This window comes from Cucumis melo, chromosome 1 (genome assembly GCF_025177605.1).
Source record: "Cucumis melo cultivar AY chromosome 1, USDA_Cmelo_AY_1.0, whole genome shotgun sequence".
Classification (NCBI taxonomy): Eukaryota; Viridiplantae; Streptophyta; class Magnoliopsida; order Cucurbitales; family Cucurbitaceae; genus Cucumis; species Cucumis melo.
In genome coordinates, this window is record NC_066857.1 from 37,939 (window position 1) to 51,579 (window position 13,641).

The window sequence follows — 13,641 nt, forward strand, 5'->3', positions numbered from 1 at the left end:
ATGAATTCTACGTAAATTAAGAATACACATTATATTACAAATTTTCATTGTAAATAACGTTACATTTCATTTCCATTTAGAGTAAAACCTATTGTGACTCCACAACAACATACTATTGAGAGGAATATGAAGGCCCCTTTGTTTCAAATGCAAATGTCTAGGCATAATTCTTCCTTCCAAACTAAACCCGAAATACTGAGGAAACCCTTTCAATTCCTCCAAATCCCTCTCCATCACCTTCACCAAATACTCGTACTTAGGCCTCAAATTCTCCTTCACACTGTACCCGAATATCGCCGGCATTCTCCCACAAACCTTCGACGCCTCCTCGTACGAGAATCCGATCTCCTGTAAGAATCTGATTTTGTTTCTTAGCTTCTCCACCCGAGTGTTCAGAAGGTGCGAATTCAAATTACTCGGCGATTTCAGATTCTCGATCCCTAATTGCTTCAAAAACCTATGCGTCGGCTTGAGACACAACTCAACGTCGGAGAAGAGAATCTTAGGGCACCGGAGGATCAATCCGCGCGATTCTTGAATGGAAGCGGATATATCGGCGGCGAGGAAATGGAAAACGGGGGCAATGTCGGTGGTATCAAAGTTGGAAGTGAAGAGGTTAGGGCAGAAGAAGGCCAGTCTGGGGAAATCGGAGTCGGAGAAGCCCTTGGATTTGAGGAAATGGACGGTGGTAAGGATTTGGTCGACGGCGTCGGGAGAGCGGAACCTGGTTTGGGGATCGATGATGTTTAGGGACTTGAGGTAACGGAGGTTTTGTTGATGTGAAGTGCGGAAGTTGATGGATGGAGGATGAAGATGAGGATGGCGAGATCTGGTAGTGGGAGTGGGAGTGGTGAAGTGAGAGAAAGAAGAGACGATGGGGAATGAGTGAGAAAGAACTGGAGCTCCGACCGCCATGGCTGGGCTTTTCTCAAGGTTTTAGCGCCAATGGCTGGGTTTTTCTCAAGGTTTTAGCGCCAATGGCTACCCTGTGGCTTTCATTGCGACTTCCAAAGATTAAAAGGAAAAAAAAAAAAAGAAAAAAGAAAAAAAGGGAAAAAAAAAAAGAAAAAAAAAGGAAAAAAATAAAAGAAAAAAAAAGTGACAAAAAGTAGGGGAATTACAAAAAATAGGCTTTTATTGGTTTTTGGGATTAATAAAAAAGTTAGTTTTAGAACCAAATGGGATATGAAAAGTCCAAGACGAGTTTCCATGATTTTTTTTTTCTTTTTTTTCCTCCAAAATATATAGAAAAGCTTTTTTTTTCTTCTTCTTTTTTCCATCTTTTCTCTCGAACTCTCTTACCATTTCTTAGAATTTGTTCTTTTTTCCCATCTTTTTCTAATTTCTTTTCTCTTAAACTCTCTTGTCATCTCTTAGAATTTGAACAAGCTAAGGTATTTTGGAAAGTGTTACTTTTAATTGTTATAGAATATCCTTCTTCAATTCTCACATTTTTCTTTGATCAATTCCTTTTTCAATTGATTTTTCTTCGATTCAATATGCCATTTTTTTAGAATGAGAAACAATAAGAACGATTAGCGTGAAGATTTCTAACTATAAAAAGTGAATTGAGAAGATGACAGAGGGAGCAACAAGCCAGAGCAAAAAAAACCTAATTCTCAAATTAAAGTAGTGATTTTACATGATGCAAATATAAACAGAAGACTAGAATTTATAGTTTGAGCTAGGTCAGTCATTCATACAAAAAAAATGCAAGTTCCAACCAATTTATTAGGCAAAGTGTCGACTGGCAAATTAAAATTTGAAATAAAGAAATGACTATATACCAAAAAAAAGGAGAGGATAAACCAACAGCTATGGTCGTTATTAACGCTCACGAGGCAACAAAATGGAAACCCACTTCATAATTTCTTCAAAAATGGAGCGTTTGATTCTTAACAATCCAAACCCATCTTTATCCAAACCCTTTCTTCTCAAAACCCCTTTTCTTCACTCTGTCTTCGGCCATCAAATCACTCCCCGGACCGCCCAAATTCGCAGTTTCAGTGTCACTTGTAAGAATAAGGCCTCGCAGGACAAGAAGCTGAAGAATGTCAGCAACAAGATTGTGCTCTCGGAAGCAGCGCCGCCGCTTGCAGAGGAGGAGAGCGATAAGAGTGGAAATGCTGAAGCTGAAGTCAAGCCTGGAAATGGGAGTGGGTCGACGAAGCTGGTGAAGAGATTGCCTAAAAGGATTTTGGGAGCTTTATCTAATTTGCCTTTGGCTATTGGAGAAATGTTTACCATCGCTGCCCTGATGGCTCTTGGTATCGTATCACCCATTTTTGTTGTTTTCTTTCAAGTGCTTCGAATTTGATTGGTGAATGGATGATGCCTCTGGAGAAATTTTGGATAAGATGAGAATTGAACTAGTTTTTTTTGCTTATCCAGAGCATTTGCAAACCCCTTTCCTTGGCTAGATCAAATGTTCCTGTTATGCTTCTATCTATTTGGATTAGTATCTGGATTGAATGTGATTCTTAGAAAAAGAAATAGAAAAAGAAAGACAGTAATACGTAACAAATGTTATTCTAATGCTTCTACCTATTTGCGGTAGTCTCAAAATTTTAGTTTATAACATGTAAGTTTTGTAGTTTCAAACTTATAACAATTTAGTCCTTGAACTATAAGATGCAGTAATTAGTTCATGTACTTACAAATTTGTAATTATGTAATCCTATCATGAAAAAACATTTATTTATTAAGTAACAAATTAATCTTTTTAGCTCATAAACACATTTTAATCTCCAATCAACGTATTGATCAACATATGCAAGTAATTTTAGGTCTAAATTGTTACATATTAAATTTGAGGGACTAAATACTTGTTGGAACAAATGTAATTGTAAGAATAAAATGTTTCATTGATCAGCTGTTAAACATGTTGAAATGATACATGAAATCAGTCTGAACTTATCTTGTTTGGCATTGTTTTGCAGGTACTGTCATTGATCAAGGGGAAGCCCCTGATTTCTACTTCCAAAAGTACCCTGAGGATAATCCTTTGTGGGGATTCTTCACTTGGAGATGGATTCTTACACTCGGGTTTGATCACATGTACTCATCTACCATTTTTCTAGGGATGTTAGCTCTCCTTGGGATATCACTCATGGCATGTACTTACACAACCCAGATTCCTCTTGTCAAGGTTGCAAGAAGGTTACCAAACACTTTTTTTCTCTTTCTGTCTCTAAAACACACGTTCATATTCCTAGCTTTTTTTTGTTATGAACATTCAACTTTTGTATGCAGATGGAACTTTTTGCAATCTGGTGAAACCATTCGCAAGCTGGAATGTTCTGATATTTTACCCAGAGCATCAGTACAAGATTTGGGGGTTGTTTTAATGGGAGCAGGATATGAGGTTATAACTCAATATTTTTTCTTGTTTCTTATAGAATTGTTCAAGTGAAGTATAAGAGTCATTTGCTTGAACAACAGAGATTGGGAGTTTTCAAAAATTTTCCCTAGGAAATGCCTCAGCAAGAACTGTGGTGCTTTTACTTTTCTTGAAATCATGGAAAACAACTCACTTAGAATCAAACTCAGATCTTGCTCATGATAATTCAAGTGTTATTATATGAGAAATACCTTATGCCATAGAAGCTAAATGTGGTCTCAAGATGCCACTCCTTATAGAAAGTTTCTTGTCTTCCTGTTTGTAACTCCCCAAGTGTGTAGCTGAAAGTTTAATTCACTCAATAGTTCTAGAAGGTAGAAACTGAGATTGAAGTTCCCTAAAATGATACAACTCAGCAACTCCGCAGGTGTTTATTAAAGGACCAACTTTATATGCTTTCAAGGGATTAGCTGGACGATTTGCACCAATTGGTGTACATTTGGCCATGCTTTTGATAATGGCTGGTGCAACCCTCAGTGCAACTGGGAGCTTCAGAGGTTCGGTTACAGTTCCACAGGGACTAAATTTTGTAGTTGGAGATGTTCTGAACCCTAGCGGATTTCTCTCAAAGCCAACTGAAGCTTTCAATACTGAAGTTCACGTCAATAAGTTCTACATGAACTACTATGACAGTGGAGAGGTAAGTCTGGATGAAGAAATCAATAATTTTCAGAAAAGTGATATAGCTAAAGTTATATTTCTGAAGAAAATGAACTGGAGGAGGACTAAATGAAGACTTTATTTAGCTGTTTGTTAATGACAGCTTTGATACTGAACATGTTAATTAACTCTTATTTATATTATAACCATATTGATTGAATTCCTAGAAAAAGAAAATGTCTTGCTTTTAAAATTATTGAATGCAGAGATTCGCAGTCGGTCACCTTTATTAATGTTCAGAGTTTTCGACATCTGATTTTGCAGGTAAAACAGTTTTATAGTGATCTTTCTTTATTTGATCTTAATGGGAAAGAGGTTATGAGGAAGACAATCAGTGTAAATAATCCTTTACGGTATGGAGGTTTTACAATCTACCAAACTGATTGGGGATTTTCTGCTCTGCAAATACTTAAGAATGATGAAGGACCTTTTAACTTGGCTGTGGCACCTCTAAAGATCAATGGGGACAAGAAGCTTTATGGAACTTTCTTACCAGTTGGCGACGTCGATTCACCTAATGTGAAGGGAATGTATGTCATTTCTTTTTGTAGACTTCTGGTCTTCTAATGTTTCTACTTTCTTATATCATCAACCAAGCGAAATACTAGAAGCAAATGTACCAATTTTGAGTGTCTTTTATGCATTTGGAGGGCACGGGTGGTTAGCATGTTGGTTCTTGTTTCCTTTGTACAACTTGGCATGAAGATCTTTTTGTTGCCATCCTTGTCAACTGTGCATGGTATTTTTCATATTTCATATTTACTTGCATTCATTTCCTCTCTCCTTGATGTACTTTCAGATCAATGCTTGCTCGTGATCTTCAATCCATTGTCCTGTATGATCAGGAAGGAAAGTTTGTTGGGGTTCGACGTCCAAGCTCTAGGCTTCCAATTGACATCAATGGTATAAAAATCGAAATAGTTGATGCTATTGGCAGCACTGGACTGGAATTAAAGGTAACAGCTTGGAAATGTTCCATCTGTCAACAATATTTCCATATTTCTTAGTGATTGAAACCTTCTATTCCTTCTTTTTCTCCAGACCGACCCAGGAGTACCCATTGTTTATGCTGGATTTGGTGCTCTAATGCTCACAACATGTGTCAGTTATTTATCCCATTCACAGGTAAATGAGCTTCTCTCTTAGAACTGTTATGATGATGGGTAATTGAAACTTATGCCTAGAAGTCACCTCGAGGCAAGGATCTAACTTTTATCATTAAGACTTGCATCTTCTTTGTACCATAAGAAGCTTATGCCTAAAGTTTAAAGTCCCTATGCCTCGTGTGATGATTAGAAAAATAGTATTAAGCTCTCAATTCTTCTAAAATAAAATCAAAGTTTCTGTCGTGACGATTTAAACTATCACTACTTTTACCACTATGAGGATTTTAGAACATTGGCGTCTAAGATTTATAGTACCAGTCAATCTTATAAATGATAATAGTATCCATAAGAGATATGGGCACTCATTTCTCTATGTTATTCTCTCTACTGAAAGATATGGGCACTCATTTCTCTATATTATTTTCTCTACCGAAAGATATGGGCCATACAAGATGGGACGGTAGTGATCGTAGGAGGAAAGACAAATCGTGCGAAGGTCGAATTTCCAGAGGAGATGGACCGTTTACTTGATAAAGTTCCAGAAATAATTGAGCCATCACACAATAAGTTGAAGAACAATGATGCCTAGTTCTTAAGACTCAAGAATGGGTTAAGAGCGCAACAATCTATCAGTGTCCAACTTAACAACCAAGCACATAATGGAGCCCCCGAGTACTTCAAGTTTTGGCCTCAGAAAATTATGGTTGGTTTTCTTCCTATATATATGTGTATATATAATATATATATAAATAGAGGATGGTTTTACCAACGAGTAATTCTTTCATCACGAGGATAAATTACAAGGTCAGTGATAAATGTGAACTCTTTCTGTCTAATGAGACCATTGTATCTAATTTTGTATCTTATACAGCATTTATTTTTTAAAATTATGTTGAATAGGTTACTAAGATATATGAAAAAGAATTAAAAAAAATAGATATCTAAGAACACAGAATAGAAAGTTTAAAAACATACTTGACCAATGACATGTCACACAATTTGATTCTAAATTTATGGAATTGAATTTGTACCTTAACTTTTAAGAAATTACTTGGCATGACCCTCTTTAGATCATAGAAAGTTGAGTAGTGAAGTAGTAACGTGGCTCAACCAAACAATTTTCAACTGTACAGTGATGAGATTTTCTTTTTCATGATATGAAATGAAAAATTTGAACCTCTTCCATATGAAACTGGGTCGATCAACTAATTAAACTACACCCATAATTGACAATTTTAATGAGCCATTTCAACTATGAGAAAATATTTCAAATATCCTCAAAACCTTTTTACAACTTAGGTATGGAGTCCGTTCATGGTTAAACTGTTGAACTTTTATAGAAAAGGCATGAGAATAAGTAGAAAATTATTTTGTAAAGGAACATAATTCGAAAAACCAGTTCATTTCACCATTTCCTTTTGCACCAAATGAACGATTTCGCCAGGATTCCACAAAACTATCTTTTTCCCAGACCATATGGATCTCATTCTTGAAGCCACATTAAATAACAGATGACCAACTCTGTTTCAATAAACATTTTCTATGTAACTTCGGTGTCAACATGTACTCCCTGAGTTCAGAAGATAAAATTACAGATACGATTCAACCATGTTGAAGGTCGACATACTCGTTGAACTACTCGAACAATGTGATACATTTCTGTGGAGAACTAGGATCTTTACTGCTGCACAACATTACTATTTTGATACAAGAGACTATATGATTGATAAAAGGAAAGGTACCGCCATTCGGTTACACATTTACAACCATACAACTCTTGTCCTCTAACAAGTCAATTTGAACAACTAACCCATAAATTTATGCAAACTGCAAAGCTTCCTCGCGCTTAATGTCGAAGACTTTGATAAGAGCATCTTCTACAACCTGTTTGAAAGCACATACAAACATGGTATGGCTTTAAATTTGTTGCAGACAACAGTTTGTACTAACAAGCATGTAAGTCGGAGAGAGACTAACCTTATCGGGGGTTGAAGCCCCAGATGTGACACCGATTGTGATATGACCCTTGGGTAGCCAGTTCTCCTTTTCAACTAACTCCCCATGCTAAACATGAATTTGCAAGGATCGTGAAATTGTAAGTAATCAAGGAAAGAAAAGGTAGGGTTTATTTTGTAATTGAAAAGTGAACAAAGACGGAAATTGAGACTGGCATTAGAACTGAAATCTGTATGGTAACTTACATTCAGTTTGTAAGCTATTCTGTTTCCTGGACCTATTCTCTGCTCACTATCAATCCAGTAAGACGGAATTCCTCGCTCCTCCGCTATCTCTTGAAGATGAGAAGTGTTGCTAGAATTCCATCCACCAACAACCAACATGAGATCCAGTTTTCCCTCTACTAGCTTGTACATTGCATCTTGACGCTCCTGATAGAATAAGACAAGTTAGAGAACACATAAGTGACAACTAAATGTATACGAGATAAGCATACATAGGTTAGTAAACTTGTTGTATAGAATCGGGACAGGAGTGGATAAAGATGGTAACAAAGGATAAGAATTTAGTTGATAATACCACAAGTAAGCACAGGTGCACTGAAGCAGTAAAACATATAATACTAAACACATTTTACTCCCTAAAATCGACATCCTAGACACCTCAGTAAATCCGACTAGACTTACTTGAGTAGCATCACATATTGTATTGAAACTGAGGAAGTGCTCATTGACGTTTTCAACTCCGTGCTTCCGCATCATAGTTCTTTCAACTAATTTACCTGATAAAAGTAAATTTTAAATAAATATGCTTGACATTTCTAGGAACAGCAATGAATGGTGTTTCAGCAGATAATTTACCAATCTCTTCTGTTTCTCCCTTGAGCATTGTGGTTTGGTTTGCAATCCCAACCTTTAACAGGTCAACATCTGGGTCAAAACCTTCTGAGACTGCATTTTTGAATTTCTGCAGACCAGGAATTGTTACCAATGAAGCTCTGAAATGTATCCCAATATATAATGGTTAAGAAAGTATTGTAATATAATACCTTCATAAACTCTTCTTTGGTTGAACTGGATCCATCAAGTTCACCTCCAAGAATATAGTCACACACGTACATTGCCTGAATAAATAAAGGCAAAAACTTACTCAACATATTCACATAATTCCTCACCCAGCAAATTGCAGAATTGCTGTGAAATGGACATACCTCTGCCATGTTCTTTACAATTATATATTTCCCAGCAAATGATGCTGTCGCTACAGTTTCTTCATGAGCATATTTACCGTGAATGATTGAAGTATAATCGCCTTTTTTGTGCTTGTCAACAACATTCCAAACCTTCAAATGTTGTGCAGCCGATGTATGGATCGAGAGAGTAATTTTGTTAGATGACAAACATAATATTAATTGCAGCACAGCGTTATTGTCAGTATCAGAATGTACAGCAAGGAGAGGGAAAGAAAACCGCTACGATACCTTTGAAACCCATGGGCAAGTTGTATCAACGATTTGCACCTTTTTTTCACTCAATGTCAACATCTCATCCACCGCTGCTCCAAATGCAGGCAAAATCACCACATCACCCTTATCAACCACTTCAAACTGTTTCCTTCCTTCCTCAAGTGGAATATTTTGGACTTCCATCTCCTCCAAACGCTACATGTAGAATTTGAAAATATGTATTAAATTTCTACATTCGTGTAACAATAAAACTAAGAGTTATGCGAAAGGATGGTAACGAACAATCAAGTTTAGAAACTTTTAAACACCAGTCATACACTGAGATGTTCTTTTGTTGGAAAAGATAGCAAGGAAATCCAAAGAATGAATATTTCAAAGTTTCTAGGAAAAGGACGGCAGAAAAGATAAATTTTCAAAGATCTTACAAAAATCCAAGTATTGGTGCAAGACTTTTACTGCTTCCAAACACAATAAGTTGGTCAAAAAGTCTATCCTACTCCATACTCTAGATGGAAACATGATTAGAGTTTAGAAAATAAAAAGATCAACACGATAAAATTTAGAATTCCACAAAATATTAGGGGTGAGAATTGCATTGTTCCCATAGACTGGAAGGTCAAAGCTCTTCATTCCTCATAGTCAATTCACCAGACAGAAAACCACACTCATGGGACCAGGACAGCAACTGGGATACCATCTTGCCAACTTTTCAAATCACAGTTCAGACTGATAAAAAATGCCTAGTTGGGAATGGAAACGAAAATTTAAAATAAAAAACATATCGCCTTTTTCTGGCTGGAGCATGTCATCAATAGATGAATAAAAGAGAGACGTCAAAGCACACTAGTCAGTAATAAACCAGTAATGGAAAATTTGAACTTCCTCGACAAATAAGATGCATGATTCTGGACCTCCCATTATTCACACATACCAGAGGAGGGGTAAAAGAGGAAAGTTGGGAATTAAAGAGAATGTTGGCACAGAAAGAATTGTGACATGAGGTGGGAACCATCGGCAAGAGGTCTATGAAGGTTTTGGGAAATCATTTTGAGGTGATGTGGAAAGCCTTTGAAGCTTTTGGAGAAGCGGAAGCTCTCGAATACTGTCATATCTTTTTCTTGTGTTTTATTTCTTCCTTCTTCTACTTGTCACAGTGTTCTTGTTTCTTTTTGGATATTTGAACTATCTTGTAATTGTTGGCTGCTTCCTTTCTCTGAGTATCATAAACAGAGTTTATTGCCTCTGTAAGTGTCCTTGTTGGGTATTTTCTGTGTGAAGGGAACTTGATACCTAACAGGTTCAGTCAGACAGAAAGGGGAAGATCCCAGAAAGGGATAAAATTGAAAGTAGAACAGATCCTAACAACTCGTCATTGGACAATAAAATATTACACAAAGCTTTAACTCCCCCCCCCCCCCCCCCCCCCCCCCCACCAAATAGAACACAATAAGCATCATCAAGTTTACCAGAGTAAGATTCATTTCTAAATTTAAAAAATCTAAAGAATCAAGCCCTAGAAACAAATCAAGACCTTGTTAACAGTTGGATTGTGAATGATCTCATTAGTTAACCAGATTTTCTCATCAGGAAATTGTTTTCTCGCTTCATAAGCAATCTGAACTGCTCGCTCGACTCCCCAACAAAATCCATATGCTTCCGCCAGTTTTACAGTAACATCTCCCCACGTATACTCAAATCCATTTTCTTTGAGAGTCTTTATGATATCACCTGAAATTCAAACATAGAATTAGAAAACACAAGCTTCCTTAAAAAACTTATTTTCATAAAAATAGGTTGAAAATTCAAATGATAAGCCTTTACCCCCTTCTTTTTTTTTTATTTTTAATTTAGTTTAAGGCCTTGAGAAGCCAAGTCGAAAGACTAAAAATTCTTCAGGGGCAGGTAATAAAATATTCTCTGACATGCAAAAGAATGAAAACAAAGAATTCATAGATCATTTTCCTAATTCAATCAGAAATCTAAAAGATTCAAGTCGATCGAGGCTTACTTGTATACTCGCGATTCATGAGCGCCAGAGTCTCGTCCTTGTAACCAAAGCCTTTGCGGTTGTAGTTGTCACTCTTTGTCAAGTTCCTCCGGAACACCTTGGCGTCAAAATCTGAATCCACGGCCGCGGAAGAAGAAGAAGAAGAATCGCCATCGCATCTCACGGACATAGGCTTCCTGTAACGGAGTGATCGAACGGCGGAGGAATTCTCCGGCAAGGCTGCATCCGTACGAGTGGGAAGACGATAAAGTTGCATAGAGAACGCCATGGAAGATAGTAAATTGAGAGCTCAATTTCCAGTCGCAAGCTCGGACAAAAATGGCCCCTTCTTCTTCTTCTTCTTCTTCTTCTTGCTCCATTTATCTCAAACTCAACAATGTCCTTTTGTCTTCTTCTTCTTTTTTTTTTTTTTCTTTTTTTCTTTTCTTAAATTGGTAAGAATTTTTTCAAACTTTACTTAAAACTTTAATAGTATGAAATTGGTAACAGTTTACTGTCTAATTATATATAAAAAAAATCATCGAATAAAAAAAAACTTCATGAAAATTTTAAAATATTTTTTATAATTGAGATTACATTCTTACAAACTTTTAGCCACACGTATTCACATACTAACTCCGTGAAGAATTCCAAGTTTTCTGAAATTTTACTTGGTTTATCAAAGGTGTTTATAAACTCTCTTTATCCTTTTTTTTTTCTATGTATCATTTTGAAAATTTTGAATTCTAAACATTGAAAAAAATTGTTAAAGGTTATTTATTTTAGTTTCCATGACCCTCTTCAAAAACAGATAAAATCATTTATAAGGCTAATTTCTAAAAAACATAAAATTAAAAATAATATGATTATAAAAAGATCTTAACAGTTATTAACTATGGAATCTAGTTTAAAATATAAATTAAACGGTGAAAAGAAAAGTATCATTAAAATATTAATTTGGTCTTCATATATTTTTGTATTTAGCTTGTGTGGTTTCAAATGTTCAAATTTAATTCCAATGAAATTTTATTATAATTGTTTTTAATCATAGTATTGGCGTTTAGTCACGTGGAATGATTTGAGCCTAATTCGAGGATCATTGGCAGAATTACGATAAAGTACATGGTTTTTCTTTTTTCTTTTTTCGTTTTTCTTTTTCTTTGGTTGTTGGCTTTGTAACGCCATTCCTTGCATACCATTTTTGCCTTCTTGGTTTGGGCTTTCCACGCGCTTCTCTTAGCCATGTTTGCATGATAGGTTTCGTTTTGTCATAAGATTTTAAATAGATACTTTAACAAATACCAAATTAAGAATAAATAATTATAAATAAAATTACCATACATAAACACCGTAAACTATGCAGGATAAAGACAATGTAAAGCTGAAGACTTCTTGACCACAAAAGCATTGTGTGCAAATACAGTGTGCATGCAATATCATTCTAACTACGGTAAACATGTAAGAAAGCGGCAATTTTTAATTCATAGTCTTGTTTTCTTGCCTTCATGATTAAAAGAAAATCAAATACCACGTTTAGAACATTATAAACATTACCTCTAGGTCATTAGACTTAACAAAGATATTCAAAAAATTAATCGAAAGAAACGCTTTTAAGTCTAGAGTATATCTTCATCGCTTCAAAAAGCTCTACTTCCTTACAACAAAAACAAACTTAAATGTAGTCAGACAAACACACCCCAAGATACATAACTAAATAGAGAGAAACTAGGAAGCTTAGGGACTAACCTTTAATTTAACTTAATCGTTATTGCTTAATTTTAATACTGTATCAATCCATCTATAATTTACATGCATATAAATTTGTTTCCATAATAAATTTATGGATTTACAACGATTTAATATCGTGGGTTAAATTATTAATCCGTTCAAAAGTTTAATTTAATGAGTTGGAATAAATTTAAATTAAGATTTTTTTCTAACTGAACTGAAAAAATATTAATATTTTATTTTTTAATCGTGTATTTTGAAAAAGAACATTTTATTTCGTCTTTATTTACCTTTATGGTTATAAAACCTTTGTATTTTATCGAACAAAACTAAAACATATAAAAAAGGGAAAAAAAGATAACAAAACCATTGAAGTAAAATTTGAATAGTAATTGAGATACTTTTTTCTACGATGATCGAAAGTTTAATATTCTATCACTTTAATTGAACAAAAAAAACTAAATGACACATCTTTTTGCACTAACTTAACTAGTTTTTTAGAACACTAAATAGTACACATGTACTTCAAAGTGAACATAAATATATATATACACACAGAAGAACAAACTTAGAGTTGTAGGTATGTATATATTCATTTATCTTTATATTATGGAAACGATACTTCACATGTTCAAAATGTTGGTGTGGATTTGGTATGTGGAGTAATTACAATGAATAATTTCATGGACTAACTAAGGAATTATCTGTCACTGTTTAATATATGGAAATCTCCAGCGATTATACATTACTTCCATTTCAGTAAAGTTAATTACTAATTTAATTAATGGCACGATTCGAAGGACAGAATGGACATTTGCCATTTTTATGGAAAGCGCATCTTTGTCTTTTCAACTGATAGCATAGCAAAATTCTTGCTTACTTTGCTTTGCACATTAACCTATTAGTCTCAATCGATCCATTAAATTTTGAATTTTTCATCCATGTTTCTTTCGTTTTATTTCAATTTATATTTTAAGCTAATTGACATGCGAGTGTTACTAAAGAAACAGAAGGTTCAAATTTACTATTTCGATTTTAGTGAAAAAAGTGATGGGCTTTGTGTTTATTTACCATGTTTTCTTTTGATTGATGTTTCATATCAATTATGTGCATGTGAAATAGACTCACTCTTGGTAAATACATTTTAAAAAGCACTTTGGTTTATGTGAACATAATAATAACACACCTGATTTGGGGTATTATTGTTCACACCAGATTTAGACAAACAAAATTTAGTTGGTAAAAATGAATGGTTTTATTAATTTATCATACATGTGTTACCGTCTCTAATTTTTATCCTATAAAGTTTTCTCTCAAATGCATAAATTTCAATACTTAA

At 34.8% G+C, this 13,641-nt stretch overlaps 3 protein-coding genes across 4 annotated transcripts; 1 reads left to right on the forward strand and 2 right to left on the reverse strand.

Annotated features, from left to right (window-relative positions):
- Window positions 1-5: 5 nt before the first annotated feature.
- On the reverse strand, window positions 6-1,122 carry LOC103495186 (transcription termination factor MTEF1, chloroplastic). The gene has a single exon (XM_008456651.3). The coding sequence runs from the start codon at window positions 913-915 to the stop codon at window positions 67-69; it is 849 nt and encodes a 282-aa protein (XP_008454873.1). The 5' UTR covers window positions 916-1,122; the 3' UTR covers window positions 6-66.
- Window positions 1,123-1,258: 136 nt separating this feature from the next.
- LOC103495188 (cytochrome c biogenesis protein CCS1, chloroplastic) lies at window positions 1,259-6,053 on the forward strand. Its single transcript, XM_008456654.3, has 8 exons — window positions 1,259-2,267; window positions 2,940-3,159; window positions 3,253-3,364; window positions 3,768-4,040; window positions 4,325-4,590; window positions 4,860-5,016; window positions 5,102-5,185; window positions 5,603-6,053. Exons 1-8 carry the CDS (start codon window positions 1,850-1,852, stop codon window positions 5,753-5,755), a joined length of 1,683 nt encoding a protein of 560 aa, XP_008454876.1. The 5' UTR covers window positions 1,259-1,849; the 3' UTR covers window positions 5,756-6,053.
- A 637-nt stretch (window positions 6,054-6,690) lies between these two features.
- LOC103495189 (4-hydroxy-3-methylbut-2-enyl diphosphate reductase, chloroplastic-like) lies at window positions 6,691-11,036 on the reverse strand. 2 transcript variants are annotated; one of them, XM_008456655.3, is made up of 10 exons: window positions 10,596-11,036; window positions 10,119-10,315; window positions 8,603-8,782; window positions 8,333-8,464; window positions 8,171-8,245; window positions 7,983-8,088; window positions 7,809-7,903; window positions 7,368-7,553; window positions 7,144-7,230; window positions 6,691-7,050 (listed from the first exon to the last, which is right to left on the reverse strand). In XM_008456655.3, the coding sequence occupies exons 1-10, from the start codon at window positions 10,861-10,863 to the stop codon at window positions 6,985-6,987; spliced, it is 1,392 nt and encodes a 463-aa protein (XP_008454877.1). In that variant the 5' UTR covers window positions 10,864-11,036; the 3' UTR covers window positions 6,691-6,984. The 2 variants fall into 2 exon arrangements, with proteins under 2 accessions (XP_008454877.1, XP_050937471.1); XM_051081514.1 differs by having other exon boundaries at window positions 8,333-8,488; window positions 10,596-10,945.
- Window positions 11,037-13,641: the final 2,605 nt, after the last annotated feature.

Bases quoted from the DNA above. Each gene is read 5' to 3' on its own strand.
- LOC103495186 (XM_008456651.3), bottom strand. From the start codon at position 915: ATGGCGGTCGGAGCTCCAGTTCTTTCTCACTCATTCCCCATCGTCTCT.
- LOC103495188 (XM_008456654.3), top strand. From the start codon at position 1,850: ATGGAAACCCACTTCATAATTTCTTCAAAAATGGAGCGTTTGATTCTT. The intron at 3,365-3,767 runs GTTATAACTCAA...GCAACTCCGCAG, and splicing joins TAATGGGAGCAGGATATGAG to GTGTTTATTAAAGGACCAAC. The intron at 5,186-5,602 runs GTAAATGAGCTT...CTCTACCGAAAG, and splicing joins GTTATTTATCCCATTCACAG to ATATGGGCCATACAAGATGG.
- LOC103495189 (XM_051081514.1), bottom strand. From the start codon at position 10,863: ATGGCGTTCTCTATGCAACTTTATCGTCTTCCCACTCGTACGGATGCA. The intron at 8,783-10,118 runs GTCTTGATTTGT...TTCTACATGTAG, and splicing joins ACAATCCAACTGTTAACAAG to CGTTTGGAGGAGATGGAAGT. The intron at 7,231-7,367 runs GTAAGTTACCAT...ATTCATGTTTAG, and splicing joins GAATAGCTTACAAACTGAAT to CATGGGGAGTTAGTTGAAAA.